The sequence below is a fragment of the Ochlerotatus camptorhynchus genome, unplaced genomic scaffold, assembly GCF_037179485.1.
Source record: "Ochlerotatus camptorhynchus isolate MF236.1 unplaced genomic scaffold, CSIRO-AGI_Acam_v1.1 ptg000012l, whole genome shotgun sequence".
Classification (NCBI taxonomy): Eukaryota; Metazoa; Arthropoda; class Insecta; order Diptera; family Culicidae; genus Ochlerotatus; species Ochlerotatus camptorhynchus.
The window spans coordinates 3233686-3252460 of record NW_027040504.1 but is presented as its reverse complement, the minus strand read 5'-3'; the positions used below and the strand labels follow the sequence as shown (position 1 = coordinate 3252460).

At 41.3% G+C, this 18775-nt stretch overlaps 2 protein-coding genes across 3 annotated transcripts in view; one reads left to right on the top strand and one right to left on the bottom strand.

Moving 5' to 3' along the window:
* The window catches only part of LOC135700728 (uncharacterized), a 310244-nt gene that overhangs the window by 76416 nt on the left and 215053 nt on the right, over window positions 1-18775 (top strand). The window lies entirely within an intron of this gene.
* On the bottom strand, window positions 8296-9318 carry LOC135700609 (uncharacterized). The gene has a single exon (XM_065221165.1). It carries the CDS (start codon window positions 9316-9318, stop codon window positions 8296-8298), a length of 1023 nt encoding a protein of 340 aa, XP_065077237.1.

Sequence of the window (18775 nt, the reverse complement as noted above, 5' to 3'; positions counted from 1 at the left end):
CGGAGGCCCCAGGTACTGTTATGCTAGGATCAAACAATCACGGAGCTAATGATAAATTATGGGTCTTTGCTCGCGCGGTGTGTTCAATTTTTTGCCTCATCCGCGGACGAGTGCCGTTACCGGGGATGGTAATAAAATTATCCGATTTCAATTTGACCCAGTGAAGAATTGCCGCAACTAATAGCAGATTTATGGTCTCAGTCAGTTGGGGAGGTTAGGATTTCTGTGATTAATTTGTAGGTCAGACACCGGTGATTGAGTCGCAGTTTAGAATCCAAAACAAACGTCTTCTAAAGGAAGGTTCAAAACATGAACAGATCATCAAATAAACAACTCAACCCAACAACTGAATCACCTCACGTAGGGCACTTCCTCTCAAGACAAAACCCTCCAAACCCATTGGCGGTGATGATGATGACGGTGGGAATCTTCATCTCCAGCCAGACAACCCATCAGGAAGAGACTCCACGATTGTCACTGTGGCTGTTTGTGTGCTGGCCGGCCGCCAGCCGGATGGGAAGATGGATGACTGAATTGACAATCCGACTTCCTCGTCCCAGTTGCAGCTCCGCAAACCAGCAGCAGAATGCGGTCGGTCACATTCAAATGATGGGAACTGGAGCCCCAGCCAAATGGCAAACGCAATGATGGGGAGAAAATAAAAATGTCGTTTCTCCCCTGGTCTTTCTTGTTTCTGAAACCACTGCAAACAGCGAGATTGAATTTTAATATACATAGCATGTTATGGCTTTGTGGGCTTCACATTTCCTCTGCCCTCTTTCTTGTTTTTGAGCGGGGGCTGGAAGATGTGGGTACAAAGTTGAACCCCAGGCCTTTAGAAGGTTTGGGGATTGTAGTTGAATTTTATGTGACTGGGGTCGAACGAGGGGGTCGTCACCTCACGGTCGTCAACCGACATCATAATGGTGGATGATGACTATGACAATGCGATGCGGAGGGAACTCAACCGAAACCAAAATCAGCCACAGGGGATGCAGGCACTCGTTGTGCTGTTCAGTAGCAGTACACAAATCACTAATTTTTAACATTGTTTTCAGAGGCACTCGTTTGAGTGAAAGGGAAGTCATTGCTTCTGAAAAGAAGACGATGATAAAATACACTCCGGATAATATTCACGTAAATGCTACGTGAAAACATACGTAGATTTTTTTCCATCGTACTTTTCACACAAGAGCTACGTGATTCTCATGTATGGGGCACTCATTTCATGAAGCTTAACCGTCACAGGATTATCACATGCAAGGTAGGTGATTTGGGCGGTGACATTCATTGGAGGATTCTAAGGCCTGTACTCGAAAAAAAAATGCACCAGACAAAATTGTTCACCAAAAATTTATTTTAAGTCGGATTTTCTTGAAACTTTCAAGGAATGAACAAATACATATGGATTATGTTTCGGCATAATTACTTTATTCAATTTCCTTTCCATCGCTGAAAGCCCGCACCTTTCCCTTAAGACCCCTCATTACATTTTTTGCAATGGTGGGGCCGACCTTTTTGGTCACTTTTATCCATTCTTTCTTCAACTCCAGCTCGTTCTTAAAAACCTTGAACGATTTTCGAACTTTGGCCTTCATTATGGCCCAAAATCTTTCCACCGGATGAATCTCTGGTGAATTTGGGGGGTTGGCGATTTTTGGTACAAAAACAACGTTATTGTCTCTGTACCAATCCAACGTCGATCGCGCATAATGGCATAATGTCAAGTCGGGCCAAAATAATGTCTCGCCTTCGTGGGAACGCAGGAAGGGCAACAGACGCTTTTGGAGGCACTCGGTGCGGTAAATTTCGCTGTTGATGGTACCCATTGTGATGTACGGTTTACTCAGTTTACCGCATTGGCATATGGCCTGCCAGAGCAAGTACTTTTTGGCGAATTTGTCCACTTTCTTCTTCTTTATGTCTTCCGGAACATCAAACCGTGATTTGGCAACGTAGAACTCCAGCCCCGGTATCTGCTTTGCGTCTGCCTTGATGTAGGTTTCGTCATCCATAACCACACACATCGGTTTCGTTAACCACTCTCGATACAGCTTCCTTGCGCGGGATTTGGCCGCCGTGTTTTGTTGATCACGCCGGTTCGGTACCTTCCGGACCTTGAATACACGAAGCCCAGCTCGTTTCATGGTTTGCTGAACGAACCAGGCGGAACACTTTGCCTTCAGAGCCGCGTCGCGAATCGAAAGGTTCGGATTACGCTTGAAATAATCCAACACCTTCCGGGCCTTCACAGGGTCAGCTGTCTTCGATTTTCTTCCTTTGGGACTCCTTAAACGATTTTACCACCCGAGACACAGTTGTATGGGTGATTCCCAGTTGTCTTCCGATCCATCTCATGGTCGCAGTCGGATTTTCCATGACGGCACGCAAAATTTTGCGGATAAAAAAGTTACACACGGATAAAAATGGTGCATTTTTTTTCAAGTACAAGCCTTAGTATCAATATTTTGACACTGTTTATACAAATATTTCCTTTATATGTAGATACAATCTTTACCGTATTTATAGTAGTATAATTTAATTAATTTTCTTTAATTTATTCACGTATTCCAAATACGCCACATCAGATTTTTGACGTAGGATTACGTCTTTCGGCAACATGATGGGGGTTGCAATTAAAAAAAAAACCAAATCGACCGCGTTACGAAAAGTGGTCAGGTTTTGACTACTTATAATTCTGTCAATAGCGGATGGATTTTAATTCTAAACAAGCCAATCGATTGGTAATTATTCTACAAAGCTGCTTAAATGAATACTTTGTAAATTTTTAATAGGTCACTATTGAAAATTACACAAATTTCCAACTGTTGCAATGGTGACAAAAATTATCACCAATTGCCTGCAAATAGTGGTTTCCCTAACATAGTCGCCAAATATTGATACCGAGATCGATCGTACGTCAAATCTACGGTCGTGTCTTGGATACAACCTCTTACTTTTTTTTTAATATTCGATACGCAGCATAAACAATCTGGATGATCATGGAAATGGGCCGAGATACTTGTTTTTCCTTAGAAGAAAAAACTGCTAGACAGCTTGACATCAATCTGTTGAGCACGATGAAACAGACAGTTTGTTTTTGTTAAAGAGAATAAAATAATCCATAATGTAATACTAAAATCTTGCCACTACCGAATACCGAACAAAAGTACATCATGATGCCGCCATGATTTTCACCGCTCTGAGTGTACGTACGACTCCTTTTCTAGATGTGGAGATCACATAAGCTTTACTTGAAACGCATATAGACTCAATGTTATGTGAAAATCACGTACATTCCATTGATTATATAGTTGTGTTAAAAAGGAACTCCTTGTGAAATTCAAGGGACATCACATGCATTCTACGTGAGTCAAAATGTATAGCTTACGTAATCTTTCACGAAGCTTGAACGTGTAGATTATTTTGAGTGTAGGCCATGATCTAATAATGAACTTGAGGATACGGATGATTGACCACCTATGATTGCTACTCTGATATCAGATCTGATATGAAGATCAGCTGTAGCTGCCCAGAGAAACAATAGGTGGCACTTGGGACTAGCGTTCTAAATGTGAAAATGCTGGTGATCTCATGTATTTTATGCAATATCGGGGCCAGCTACGTCAGAATGTAAGCCAATCAGTGACAGGAAAGGACTTGTAGACTTGACATTCGCCTTCTTGAAGCCGAGAGAAAAAAATCGATTAGGCCCTATCAACTCAGTAAAGTAAAGGGACCTAGGAAAGAACCCATGATCTTCTGCTCGGTAAGCAAAAAAGTTCACCTTTAGGCCACCGAGCCATATCACCGCTGCGATTGCAATGCAGACAACATTTAAACAAAATCAGCCGAGCTTCAATGGCAAAATCAATGGATATGGATATTTTCTTAACCCTCCGTTACTCGCGCTGTTGTACTTTGTACAACACACATGAGTTTTCAATTGCCATTTTGTTGCTGAGTTACCAATCGATCTGAAACCAACGAGTATTCCTCAGAAAAAAAAACTTGTTTTGATCTAAACAAGCTAAATTTGATTACAGTAAACACCTACAAAATGCGGATAATAGGGAAAATGTGAATGGAAACCGCGTAAACTATGACAAAACTACGTGGGATTTAACTTTATTGATTACAACATGGAATATATCGAGATCCTGACCAGATTGAAAGTTACTGTCTTTCACAAAGTTTTTCAGGAGGTCAAAGCCTATTGCTTGATGCTCAATAGTTCAGAAATTGCTCACTACGCGACGCTAGTATACACGTGAAATTCTCATATAAAATATCTCAAGTTCCCAACCAGATAGAAAGGTACTGTCTTGGACATAGTTGTTCAGGAGGTCAAGGCCTTTTCGCAGGTTTTTAAATTTCAATTTAAAATATTTAATTTAACCAGTACTGAATTTCAAAGTCATGATAATATCGTTCGAAAATTTTATTCCAGTTTGAATAGCATCAAACATGGAGTTAGATTTGAGCATATCAATAATCATGTCAATTAATGATTTCTGTAAAAATTCCATTTTAGGAGCAGTCATGCTTCGTAGGTCTAAATTTTCAAAATTTTCGTTAGAATTACGTTGGCTAGTATTTTGATGTAATAGCAGCATAGGTAGCTCCATTTACTCGCTGAACATTGATAGCAGCAATCAACGGCGCCAGTGGTGTAGTGGTAAGCGTGATTACCTCTCACCCCAGCAGGCCTGGGTTCAATCCCAGTCGGCGCCGCCGGGATGTTCTGAGGCATCACTCATCTCTGAACACGCCTTCCTTCGGAAAGTAAAGCCAGTAGGGTCCAGGTGTGGGAACTGCCTTCCTGGCACGTCGGTAGCATTGGTGCTCAGCACGGAAAACAAGATCGACGGAAAAAAACAAACCAAAGGAAAAAAAAAAAATTGATAGCAGCGAAGGGAGCATGAAGAATTTGTACCTACGAATACGAATGTAGAATTTGTTCCTCGCTGACCGTTGATAATAGCAGAGGAATTAGTACCTGATCGGGAAAGTGGAGCGTTTCCTTCCTGTCGCTTAAGGTCTGTTTAGACTATCTGATTTCTTGGTCTGATTTTGACCGCCGCCATAATGAAAAATCTGCTCGAATTTACTTTAGAAAACAAAACTGTATCAGGAATCAAAAGTAAATACTTCCATCATGAATTACCGGAAAATTACTCTAGCTTCGGCAAGCGTATTGCATTTATTATTTTAAATGAAATGAGAAGGAGAAGGTGAATTTTGTAGAGTAGGAAATGGATGCTCAGGAGGAACACCGGCAGGGATCTGGCTCATCTTGTCCATCAAGAGCAGCGGTATGAAGGGAAGCCAGGATGTCTATACCAACTTTCGATAAGCTAGTGGGAAAAGTTTTCTATATATCTACCTGATTTCTTGAGTTATGAAAATTTAAGTTAGGAAATCAATTCTACATATTTCTTTGAAGACCTTCGGACGTCCCTGAACTTTTGTTTCTGTTCTCTGGTAAAATATCTTTAAAGATCAACAAACTTTCCTGAAAAACTGGCAAATTTCTCGGTAGTTCTACAGATTTCTTTGAAGTTCTATGTGTTCTTTAGAAGTTCTGCAAATTTTCCTAAAAATCTACAAAGTTCATGAATCCCTGAATTTTTTTAGCTTTCCGGAAGTTTTAAGAGGTTTTCTGAAGTTTTACTATGTTTTCTAAAGATGTGCAAATATATCTAAAGATCAGCGAACTTACCTGAAGTTCTGTAAATTTCTCTTAAAATCCAAGAACCACAATAAAATTCTGAAAATTTATTTAAACATCTGCAAATTTTTCACTAGATTTACGATCTACCCTCTGAACTTTTCTGAAGTACTGTAAACTTTCTGCTCTAAAGCTCTACGAACTGCCCTTAAGTTCAATAAATTTCTCAGTAGATCTCCGAACTTCTCTAAAGTTCGGTAAATTTAATTGTGGATTTTTTGATTTCCATAAAGTTCTGCAAATTTATCAATTTTTTTTTTAATTTCACCAAATCTCTACAAATTATCTGAAAATATTTGAACTTCGCTGAAGTTTTAAAAATTTATGTTATGATTTTTGAATTTCTCTTAAGCTGCGTAAATACTTCTAAAGATCGGCGAACTTTCGCGAAGTTCTGTGAGTTTTTCTGAAGTTTTGCAAATTTTTCTAAAAACGTATGAACTTTCTGACGTTCTATAGACTTCTCTTAAGGTCTACGGACTTCTCTGAAGTTCTTCAGATCGATCTATTTCTAACTTTCATGGAGCTCTGCAAATCTTGTACTTTTGTACTTCGATGAGATTTATTTTTGGAATTGAGGTACTTTTCTGAAATTTAACGAATTTTTCTGAAGATCTCACATTTTTTGAAACTGTGCCACTTTTTCAGAAATTCCTACAAATATCTTTAAAGTTCTGTAAAGTTGTCTGAAGCTCCGTAGTTCTATTCTTAAGATCTACGAAAAAAAAAAACTTGAGACTCAATCAATTTCTCTGAAGTTTTTTAAATTCCTCTGTAGGCTCTTGGGCTACTCTGAAGATCTGAAAATTTCTCTGAAAATCTTCTAAAATACCTAAAGTTCTCAAAATTTACTTGAACATATTTGAGCTTCCTTGGAGTTTTAAATGTCGCTCTCAAGATCAACAAATTTCCCTGAAGTTCTGCAAATTTTACTGAAGATCAATTAAAATTTCTGTGATTCTAAAAATTGATTAGAAAATCTGCACACTTTCTTGAAGGTCTTCAAATTTATCTGAAGTTCTATGACCATTCTTGTGATTTTTTTTTCAGAAGTTCTGTATATTTTTTTTTTAAAGTTCTGTAGCTTTGTTCAGAATATCTACGAACTTTTCTGATGTTGAATATTTTTTCAGTAGATCTTCAAACTTCTGTGAAATACTTTATATTTCATTGTAGATTCTTGGACTTGCCTGAAGTTATGCGAATTCCTAAATAGAGATAATAATAATAATTATGCGAATTTCCCTGAAGAATTGCAAATTTTCGCTTATAGTTTTACAAATTGATCTGAAAATATTTTAGCTTGCTTGAAGTTTTGAAAATTTCTTTGAACATTTTTCTGAAGATCTATGAATTTCAGCAAATTTCTTTTAATTTGTTTGTAGTTATGTTCTCAAGATCTACGAACGACCCTTAAGCTCAAATTTTTTTTCAGTAGATCTCCAAACCTCTGTGAAGCTCTAAAAAAAATTCGTAGTAAGCTCTCAGACCTGCTGTCTGGCATGCTTATTCTTATACAATACATGCTTCATATTATATAAACACTATTTTGTTGACCATGCCATGATCAAAGTCATTACGGCGTCTTTCTGCCAATCACACTGGAAAATAAAAATCAGTCAAACCATGCACAGGACATTATTGAATAGTGAAATCGGTTTACCTTCCTTAATAAAAATACCATACCCTAACGATAACCCAAATGATTGAACTATTCCACAAATGGTTTGGATGATACCCTGATCACGTCTTTAAGCCAAATAACCATACATATTTTATTAGGGTTGCTGCTGGATGCCATAAAAACACAAATCAAGCGTTCATTAGCGGTTCAAATCCGTGAAATTTTAGAAAAAAAAATTAATATTTTCACCAACTTACGGTTATTTTTTATCATTATGTTCTGTCGTTTTCGGACCGATATTAATTTTGTAAAAGAACGCACACGATTTGATTTGCGACCGCTTGTACTTTTATTCCACGTTCTTTGCCAGTACACTTTTGAATTACTGGTCTGCCCTGACGGCCCCGACCGGGCACTTGTTGGCACGGAATAAATTATTTACACAGAGAGTGAGAGAGTGTTGGTGTTGTCGTCGTTCGCTCTTCGGCCGTCCGCCCGGTGTCAAAACGATGGATGTCTCCACACTGTGTGGATTTCGTCAAGTCACGTCCATAAACGCTCCAACATACTCCCCCCGTTGGAAGGTGGCCACGTTCCAACAATATTAGTCGTCCTTATCAAGCCCTTGTTCCAATTTGCGTCGATTTTCTACAACGTTGTCGATGATCGGAAGCAAACATGCTCTTGATACAGGTCGTCGGATGACGCCGGTTTCGGTCTTCACATCGGCGACTCTGACAATCCCGTCGGTCCCAGGGAAGGTCGCCACAATTCGTCCGAGAATCCACTTCTGTGTTGGGATGTTGTCTTCACGAATGACCGCTACCTGTCCAGGTTCGATTTTGCTCGCCCTTAGCTTCTTCGTCCGATTTTGCAGTTGAGTTAAGTAGTCATTATGCCAACGACGTCAAAAGTGTCGAACTAGTCTCGATACATGTTGTCAGCGCTTCATCAGTGGAGTGTTAGTTACCGAAAAGTCTGGTTCCGGTATGTCGTTCATCGGACGAAAGATGAGAAAATGCCCAGGAGTGATGACATTCAGGTCGGTCGGATCTGTTGATTGAGGACACAGAGGGCGAGAGTTAAGGATGCCTTCAATTCTCACCAGTATGGTTGACATCTCTTCGTAGGTCATCGTGACGTTGCCCAGCACCACACGAAGATGCGACTTCGTAGATTTGACGGCTGCTTCCCAGCTACCACCGAAATTCGGACCGTATGGTGGTTGGAAGTGCCATTCCATTCCTTCCTTGCTGCAGAAGTTAACTATGGAGGTTTGATGCAGCTCGGACAGGAAGAGATGTCCAAGCTCCTCAAGGATTCGCTTTGCACCTGTAAAATTCCGACCGTTATCTGAAAAAATGTGACCACATTTACCTCGTCGACTGATGAATCTTTGCAAGGCCGCAATGAAAACTTTGGATGTCAGAACTCCGACGAGTTCCAAATGTACAGCTCGAGTCGCCATACAAACAGCGATGTAGCCCTTGTAGTTTACCGTTGACCTCTTGTTTCGTTGAAGTATTGTTACCGGTCCGGCAACATCTACGCCCGTGTTGTAGAATGGGTAGTTAAGCTGCACGCGACACCTTGGAAGTTCGCCTACAGGTTGCTCAACCGCCAGGGGGTTGCGTCGGAAACATCTGGTGCACTGTCGGATGATTTTCTTGACGATGTTTTTGCCTCGAACGATCCAGAACTTTTGCCTCAAAGCTGTGGTAACCAGTTGTGGTCCAGCATAAAGATACTTTGCATGGTACAAACGGATCAGTGCGATCGTTAGCGGATGATTTGCCGGAAGGACCATTTGGTTTTTGGTGTCCTCCGGCAAGTTAGCCTGTAGTCTTTCCCGGACTCGGAGAAGATTATCTTCATCGAGGTAAGGGTCCAGAGTGATCAAGTGGTTTTCCTTGCTGATGATATTCATCGCCGACAACTGCTGTTGCACTAGCTTGACCATCATTCTGAGTGCACTATCCAATTCTATTGGAATGTACGTTTCACAACCTCGAAACAGCTCACATTTTCGAACAAGCTGAAGCGTTCGACTGTCGACGTTGTCAGAGTCCTCATCTCAGGAACGTTTTCGATCACAACCGGAACGTTGGTAGTTGGTGTCCATTCGTCCATTGGTGACCAAATGAAGTTTGGTCCTTGCCACCGTAGATTGCACTTTTTCATGTCTGCAGGCATCACACCTCGGGAGAGCGGGTCAGCGGGGTTTTCTAGGGTGCCAACGTGACGCCACATAACCGGAGATGTTGTTTGTTGGATGTACGCTACTCGGTTTGATACGTACGTTTTGAGCTTGGTAGAAGTTGACTTCAAGAGATCGTTTCACATTATCAATTAATTGAGCGAGAAATTGAGCGCCTAATTTCGACGCGTCGGAAAAACCGTGCAGTTCAAAGGTCTTAGGTTCGTTGTGGGGAAGCACACACCTTTTTACTTCAATTGGGTCCATTTTTACGATTTGGGAACGAAACTTCTGCCACTTGGAGTTTAGGTCGGTATCTATTTGATCGTCCCAGTTACTACCACGCTTCCAAATTTCTTGTACGATCAGCTTTGCCGCAAGTATCATAGGTCCGATCAGTCCGACAGGGTCGTAGAGTTTCGCGATGTCTGACAAAATAGTCCTTTTCGTGTTACTGGTCTCGTTGAATTCAATTGTCTTTAGATCCAAAACGAAAAGGTCGCTGCTTGGCTGCCATGTTAGCCCTAGTGTTTTAGTCGATTTTTCATCCGACAGTAAGACCTTCTGCTCCTGATGTTCAGTGGGAATGTTATCCAACAATTGACTTTTGTTAGAGCACCATTTATGCAATTGGAACCCGGCTGATGCCATCATCTCAATGAGCTGACCTTGTATCTCAATTGCCTCTTCAATGCTGTCTGCACCAGACAAGAAATCGTCCATGTAAAAGTCCAACAAACCGCGAGCCGCTGCCTTGGGGTATCTGTTCTTTTCGTCATGACACAGTTGTTGAAGTGACCTTGTAGCACTAAATGGAGCACTTGCCGTTCCGTAGGTTACAGTTGATAACATGTACACCGCCAGTTTGTCGTTAGGGTTTGACCTCCAGAAAATTTCTAGGAACCTTCTATCCAGAGGATTCTTCGATACATCTTCAAAACATCAGCTGACATAGCTACTGGATATTTTCGGAACCTCCCCAGACAACCAGAATGCACGTATATTCAAAGTTGTTTTCGTGATATACAAACATATATACAAACAAACAAGTCGTATACAATGCAAAGAAATGGCTTATACGTACAAAAGTGGAGGCCATGTACGTGCATATTTTCGTTTAATTTTAAACGAGTTGATTTAACATCATATACGATTTAATCTGCAATAACAAATTTATTTTTAAAAGTCTTACGATGTAATCCGATTCAATTTGTGATACAATACGACGGAAAAATGAGCCATCGCATATAAGTCAGAAATTTTCATTCTATACGATTTAACTTACACATAATGCGAGGTATGCCATTCTTATATGCGATTTTGACTTAACCTGTAGCAATTTACGATTCTGTCTGTACATTGTTATACGACTTCTGGTTGTCTGGGTCAGAACGATATCATGTGACTTTTGTTGCACTGTCGGACCGATCAAGAGATTGTCGTTTAGTGACTTGCCGTTGGACGTCTTTGCCGAAGCATTAAACACGACACGTAGCTTTGTAGTACTACTCGATGGCCGTAGCACTGGATGATGCGGCGAGAAATATTGATTAGGAGTGTCCTCTATTGTATCGATGGTTCCAATCTTCACCATGTGTCCCATGGATTCATACTCGTCCATAAAACACTTGTAAGCTTCGTACAGTTGTGGATCCTTTAGCAAACGACGCTCCATCGACAGGAACCTTTGAAGTGCCATATGCTTCGACGTTCCCAATATTTAACCTTCACGAAAGGGTAATCTAGTCATGTACGAACCATCTGGCAATCGTTTGTATGTCTCGACAAAGTGGCGTTCTGCAAGAAGCCCTTGTGATTATGTACTAGAGGTAAACTGAACGTCATCTCCTTCCCAGAACTTCTGCAATTGGCTATGCAGTTGTTCATTTGTAATCAGTTGACAATAGCAGTCTTGCTGGGGAGATCGAAGTGTGCTGTGCTCGTGAACGGACGCGATTTTTGAGTTCCTCCCGTCATTTTTTTCAATTTTGTTCAATGTGAAATGATTCTACATTTTGACTCGAGTGATTTTCAACTACGAACTTGCAGTGGCGGATGCGCGGGTCGGATGCGCGGTTTATCAAGTGTTGAAATAATGAAATTCCGAATTTGGGCCGAACGCGAGCGAAGGGTGCAAAACGCGTTCCGCTGGTCAGCCGGCAGCAAGAAAGAAGCACTCGCAGCAGTAGCACCACCGGGTGAAAAACTGCAGCCGGAATCAGAGGACTAACGCTGGAGGAGCACGAGGATATTTCCAGCTTCCCGTCGGCGCAGTGGAGCTCCCTGGATCAAGCAGGGAGAAGAGAAGTCTTTTACCCACGGCCAATAGTGTGTTGATGTATCTGTGTGCAATGTGAACACCATCAACACATCTCAAACTGCCTTTAGGTTCAATTGGCTAAACTTGGTGAGTTCGTTCCTTTTTGTTCATTTTATCTTTTCAATCCAGTAACGCTGGTAGATCACCTTTTCGTGTTGTGTTACTGGAACAAGATTTTCACCGAACTCTAGTCCTGAACAGGAGGGGCCTTATTACGGGTGTCACTACACGGTGATAAGGAAGTAATACTCAGAATAAGAGCCGTGAATGAAATGGGAATCACTTCTCCGTGACTACCAGTGTCAAGTTTTCACCGTGAAGTGACATCCGTAATAAGCCCCGAGTTTTCAGTGAGCAGGGGAACACACTTTGGACCTTGTTATTTTTAATGTCTTGCTAATAGTGACAAGACTCGAGTATGTAGTTGTTGGTGCTACCATGGTGATTGTATTTGGTGAGCTTGTTCCAGTTAAAAACAACCCGTTTGTTTCCTGCCGGGATAACCTTAATCGCGCGTAATCTATTTTGCGAGTGCAAGAACATAGTTGAGTCTTGTGGGAGGGAAGACGTTAGGATTTATCCCAGGCTACTATTGCAGAAAATCGTAATTGATAGATGTTGGGCGGAACGCGTCGGAATGTTTAGAAGGGAGGGCGCACGCTTGATCCAGTTTGCTTTCGGGAACGTGATTTAACTTGTTCTGATTCATATTACGAACACGCTCAAATTCTGAGCACTTGTGTTTTTGTATGGGACGGATTTTGAAAATTTTTCTTTTAGGATGTCCATATTACGATAAGTCGTGAGTTTAAATACATTCTGAGCGGATCAGCAATATTTTAGGTAAAAACGGTGTTTTCAAAGGATGATTTTAACGCACTGTTCGGAATTTGAATCAATACGGTAAATCGCGCGATGATCGAGACGTTTCCGTCGGATAAGATTATTTTGCGGCCGAGTGTCTAGGAAGCTATGGAAACCGAAATGGCTGTGACGATTTTGTTTTATGCCCTTATAGTATAAACCACCATCGCACTTCGTGAGTTGCCCCAATAGAACCCTTGCTTTTGGTTTGAATCAGTACAAATTCGTTCTATTATATAAAAAAAAGAGAAGTATACATATTCATTTTCTTCCGAACTAAATAAACCACCATCACACTTTGTGAGTGGCCCCAACAGTATCCTTGCTGTTGGTCTAAATCGGTTCTAATAATTATTTTATATTCAATCAAGTAAACCACCATCACACTTTGTGAGTGGCCCCAACAGCATCCTTGCTGTTGGTTTAAATCGGTTCAAACCGCTTATAATTAATTATTTTGGTCATTGATAAAATAAAATAAACCATCATCACACTTTGTGAGTGGCCCCAACAGTATCCTTATTGTTGGTTTAAATCGGTATACACACATCTAATAATGATCTACATCTCTAGACAGCCGGCTGTTTAGAGCATAAATCGAAAACACTTATAAATAACTACACAAAACAAAAGATCGCATCACTTATCAAGGTGAATCCTGATCCAACGAACCTAACCCACTAACAAAACCTCCTTCCTGTGACTTTTGTGGGATGCAGAGGTAAACACGGTCCCAAAACAACAAAAGTCACACACTAACATTCCTTCCCTCTCCCACCTGATTGCAAGGACGTGGCCGGTGACGTTATTGATCTTTAAAGGTAGGAGTCACTGGAACATGTACACTGAGAATGGCAGGTTACTCCCAAGCCCCATTCAGTTGATTCTTTGTACAATTTCACTGGTTCAGATCAATCACGGAGTGCAACTATCGATACGTGCAGTCAGACTAAGCTAAGCTAAGCTAAGTTGACAATAGCAGTCTTGCTGGTCCACTAGCTTGCTCTCACGTTCGATGACTCCACCTACTACCCATCCGAATTCCGTTTGTCGCAAACGATAATGGATGATAATGATAATTAAACGCAAACCTATTTTGTTCGACAAATCAAACGTCAAATCTAATCATCCTGTCGAAAAAGTGTGAATGCATCCGAACATTGCCTCCGACAAAATTATCGAGCAGTCCGCTCAAATCAGACCAACAAATCAGATAGTCTAAACGCACCTTTAGAACGAGATTTTAGGATCGCTTTGCTAGTCTTACATTCCCAAAAATGGGATTTGTGGTTTTCACCACAATTTGAACATTTAAATTTCTTAGTTTATCTTCCTTCACAGGGCAGTCATCGTTTGCGTGAGAGGAATCACCACAATTCATGCATTTAGTTGGCATGTAGCAATTTTTAGTTCCGTGACCCCATCCAGGTTTTGGAAACTTCCTCCAGTCTTCCTTCACTTCACTCGGACATGGAGCATAAGGCTAGCTTTTTCTAAGGTCTTAAGGTTGTTTAGTTCACTAGACTTGAAGTGAACTAATTAAAAATCATTAGAAATCCCGTTGTGCGAATCGCCAGGACGGGATTTCATTTCCATTTCGATTACTTGGACTGGCACACCTCCAAGTAATTTTGCCAGTTCATCTTTGATCTGATCCAGGTATTCACCACTGGGCAGACCTTTCAAGACAACCTTGAACACACGTTCAATTTTGGTGTCGTAAGTAAAACAATTGGTGTAAAATAAGATACTTGAGAAGTAGCACCAATTGTTTACTTACTACACGCTTAATTTTGAGGTACACTGCATATTTTAAACGTTTAAAATAAAATTCCCCTAAGAATCTGAAAATTTTCCGTCCAAGACCTGGAAAACCTGGTAAACTCAGGTAATTTTATTTTGAAAAAATAATAGATAACCTGGACCGATCAAATCCGAAGGTTAAGTGCCTGAAATTTCAACTGCAAATGCATACAGTTACAAAATCAAATATTGTAATTTAAAAAATAGGAATAACTATTTTTGTTCCTAAGCTTATCTCTATGCTCTTTGGGTGCACTTCCTCAGCTGAAAACATTACTGATATTTATGAAGCTGATTGATATCGAAGATGTCTGAAACTGTTGAATCTCCCAGTGTTGTAGTGACAAGTCATTGGCTGCAGCAGCTATTCTGTCGGGCCGTCGAAGTGCACTGAAAATTAAATTTGCTTTCCCAAACATAAGACCACCATGGCCCCCTTTACAACCGAGCCCACATCAACTCAAACAAACCAACCCTCACCCGTGTGGCAGCGAAAGCTCTCCATTGAGCATCTCGTATTGCATCAAAACAAACACGTTGTAGGTACCTACATATATGTAGCTATGCAACAGGGCGTCCGACCAAGCCTGAGAAAATCCAGTTTTGTGCAATCGATCCGTTTGTTGATAGAACGTGAACTGCTGTACACTCGAGTTGGCATTCCAGTCTCCGCAGTTCGCACGGTTGAAACCGGTGACAATTTCTGAGTTTCTTCGATTACCATCTCCCGTGCAAGACTTCTCGTGGCAGAAGTGCATCGGTGTTTTCATCATTTGATACGATACTTTTCCCCGTTCGTAAACATGGGCCTTGCGTTCGCCGTTCGTTCAGGTATGGATATTGATATAGGTGTACCGCGACGACGACTACGACGACGATGACGAGGCCGGATTTCGTTCTGCTCAGCTTGTAGCACTTTCGTTGCGTAATCTGGGTCTCTGAGCTGCCATACATATGTAAGTAGGTAAGCCAGACCAGGCCAGGACCGGCCAGCTGATGGTGTGTACTCGTTTTTATTAAGGTGTACCCCGGTGCGGACTACATTTGCGAATTGGAACTCGAAACTTGTTCTGTCGCTTGAAAGTACCTACCTATCATATCAAGTGTGTGCTCGCTGTACACTCACTCTCGGCTCAATCCGGTGAGGTCCGTCCGTAACGTGAGGAGGAAGAGACCTATTTATTTAAATGTCAAACCGGTTCGCACACATTTTAGCACAATCCCCGAGAGAAACACAAGCATTGAACCGTAAACCCCCGCGTGCTGCTTCACCAGGGCGTGCAGGCTCAATTATGCCAACCCGAGAGTGCAACCCGAGACCGAGCTGATTAACTACAGCTAAATTGGGACATTGATGTAATTAAATGAAATATCACCGTAACGAGCTGTACCGTACGGTTTCAGCGCTCCACCCAACCCAACGCACTCGTAAATGCTGGAGGCGCTCCGTTTTTGTTTTTTTTTTCGACAACTCGCTTAAAGGGCGCCTCCACTATGACTTTTGTCAGCACCGTTTGTCAAAAGCCGTCCGCTCGGTTTCCAGTGTGGTAGCAAAGTTATAAGTTAAGCTATTTACCACTTTTCCTCTGCACGGTTACCCAGCACATCATCATAAGTCGCGCCCCAGAGGAGATCTACCGAAAGCCAGGGCTAGAGAGTTTGCTTGTTATCCGTCCGAGAAGGATGATGCTCAAACGGGGAGGTGCAATAATATCTAATTCAGTTAATCATCACCATTAACATAATTAAGTTGGAGTTCATTACACATTCAGCATCTCACCGGCAATGTCACAGTCAGTCTGTCACTGCGCACTGATATACATAGAGAAAGAGAGCGAGTGAGTTAGCACACACTCACGTGTTGTCGGAGCCAGAAAATTAAGCTCACTGAGACGGTTAAACGGTAATTATGACCATCCAGAAATTAATATATGGTTCGAGACCGTCATGTTACCGTTTCAACGTCGTGTACCATCATCATCGTTGTGACCCACTTTCATGGAACCTGGGAGGGATGAGTAGCAGGAAGCTTTATCACCATCCGATCTCAACTGACCTTGGGCCGAGGCTGGTGGTTGGTTGGTCAGCGAAACAACGGTAGCCGCTGGTCATAAATAATGAACGCGTTAACTGGCAGAAAGATAGGAAGAGAGAGAGACATAAGTTTGAATTTTACTGATGCATTATTTATGGGAATTTTTAAACGTCTTTTCAAGGTTGAGGCACTTGCGGTAATGGAAGTCTGTTGATTTTTTTTTGGTTATCTAGCTGTACGTTGATTCGGATCAGCAAGCACGAAGCAGATGAATCGAGAGCTTTTAATGATTTTTTAGATCCTATCAAGAATAGGCGGGCAGGGTTCTTCTGGCATCCTCGCAGGAAGAAAAAAGTTGTTGTTCTAAGAGTGTTGTCAATTCTTAAGTGTCCAAGGTTTTCAATATTTATTTGAAAAGTTTATATTTTTCATAAACTTTTGTTTAAAAAAAATAAATATAATAACTGCTAACACACTTTTTGCTATTTAAGTATTTCATATCTTTGAGTTTTTAACTAAAAATTACAAAATAATAATGTATATATTTTTCTTAGAAAGAATTTATTTTCCCCTTCAACTCTGTCTCAGACGTCGTTTCGATTAGAATTGACGTTTTCGTGCTACTATTAATTGGAAAATGTCATTTTTGAAATGAAAGCCATTTTGAAAAAGTCAACTGACGACACTCGCAAAATTCCACACATCTGATCGAAGTGTTTAAACACTTGATTTTTCAAATGCATAATCACATTTATTTCAAGTGCACTTCGCCATGGTTAATACACGTTAATTTCTTGTGTTGCAAACTTTTCACTATCTATTCAAGTGAACAGAACGAAACAGATGGATTTGAAGTGTTTTGCAATTCAATGCTATGTGAATTGCTTGTTCTGCAAGGTAAACATCGAAAGCAAGCGTTGCGACTTCATGCTATCAACCAGCCTCAGATATGAGAACAACCGTGGCCTATAGTCGCTATATTCATAGCCTGGCGGATAAAAACTCGGGAACCAATTGAGCTGTCAAATAGCGGAACCAATCGAGAAAATCACGACCAACAACAGAAAAGAGCACATCAGCTATTGCGATTGAAACTTCGGAGACCTAGTACCTGATAGTACCTTTTCAATTGTTGGTCTACAATATATTGAATTAGTTCAGCTTTTTGATGGATCGAAATTCTATCCGCCAGACTATAAACATAGCGACTATAGGATCGATAGGTCTAAGCTATAGTCGCTATATTTATAGTCTGGCGGATAGAATTTCGATCTATCAAAAAAATTGAACTAATTCAATATTTTGTAGACCAACAATTGAAAAGGTACTATCAACTTTTATAAACAAAACGTTGATTACGGATAGGGGAAACTTTCACCAACCCAAAGATGGTGTTAGTTTGCGTAGGCGAGCCTTGAATCGCAATAGCTGATGTGCTCTTTTCTGTTGTTGGCCGTGATATACTCGATTGAACGGCGCCGGTGGTGTAGTGGTAAGCGTGATTACCTCTCACCCCAGCAGGCCTGGGTTCAATTCCAGTCGGCGCCGCCGGGATGTTTTGAGGCATAACATCTCTGATCACGCCTTCCTTCGGATGGGAAGTAAAGCCGTTGGTCCCCGGTTCATGAGTTGATGGGTCGATAGGTAGGGTCCAGGTGTGGGAGCTGCCTTCCTGGCACGTCGGTAGCATTGGTGCTCAGCACGGAAAACAAGATCGACGGAAAAAACAAACCAAAGGAAAAAAAAATATGCTCGATTGGTTCTGCTATTTGACAGCTCAATTGTATCCGCCAGACTATAAATATAGCGACTATACCGTGGCCCAGTGAGATCGAACGAAGACAACGGCAGCAGCCAGGGTTGGAAAACACCTCAGAGCGTTAGCAAAGCAACTTTGTGCATGCATCTCACAACACTCGACAAAGAGTGTGTGGTTCTCCCAGTTACTTCGCACACTCTTTTCGAACTAATCTGTGAGATAGCGATTTACACAATGAGCGGTACACTCCGTGCGGCGCAGGGAGCGAATATAATACAACAAGCGCTAATGTCTTCTTTGAATTCTTTGCAGACTTTGCTTACTACGACTGCATGCATAGGAGATGAAGAAGAGTATAACGAAGAAGAATTTTGTCTTTTTGTTGGGTTTACCATTTGCAACCCTACACTGAGTGGCGCTCTTTGCGTCGGACCCGTCGGAG

Excerpts from the sequence above, each read along its gene's own strand:
- LOC135700609 (XM_065221165.1), bottom strand. The coding sequence starts at position 9,318 with ATGATGGTCAAGCTAGTGCAACAGCAGTTGTCGGCGATGAATATCATC.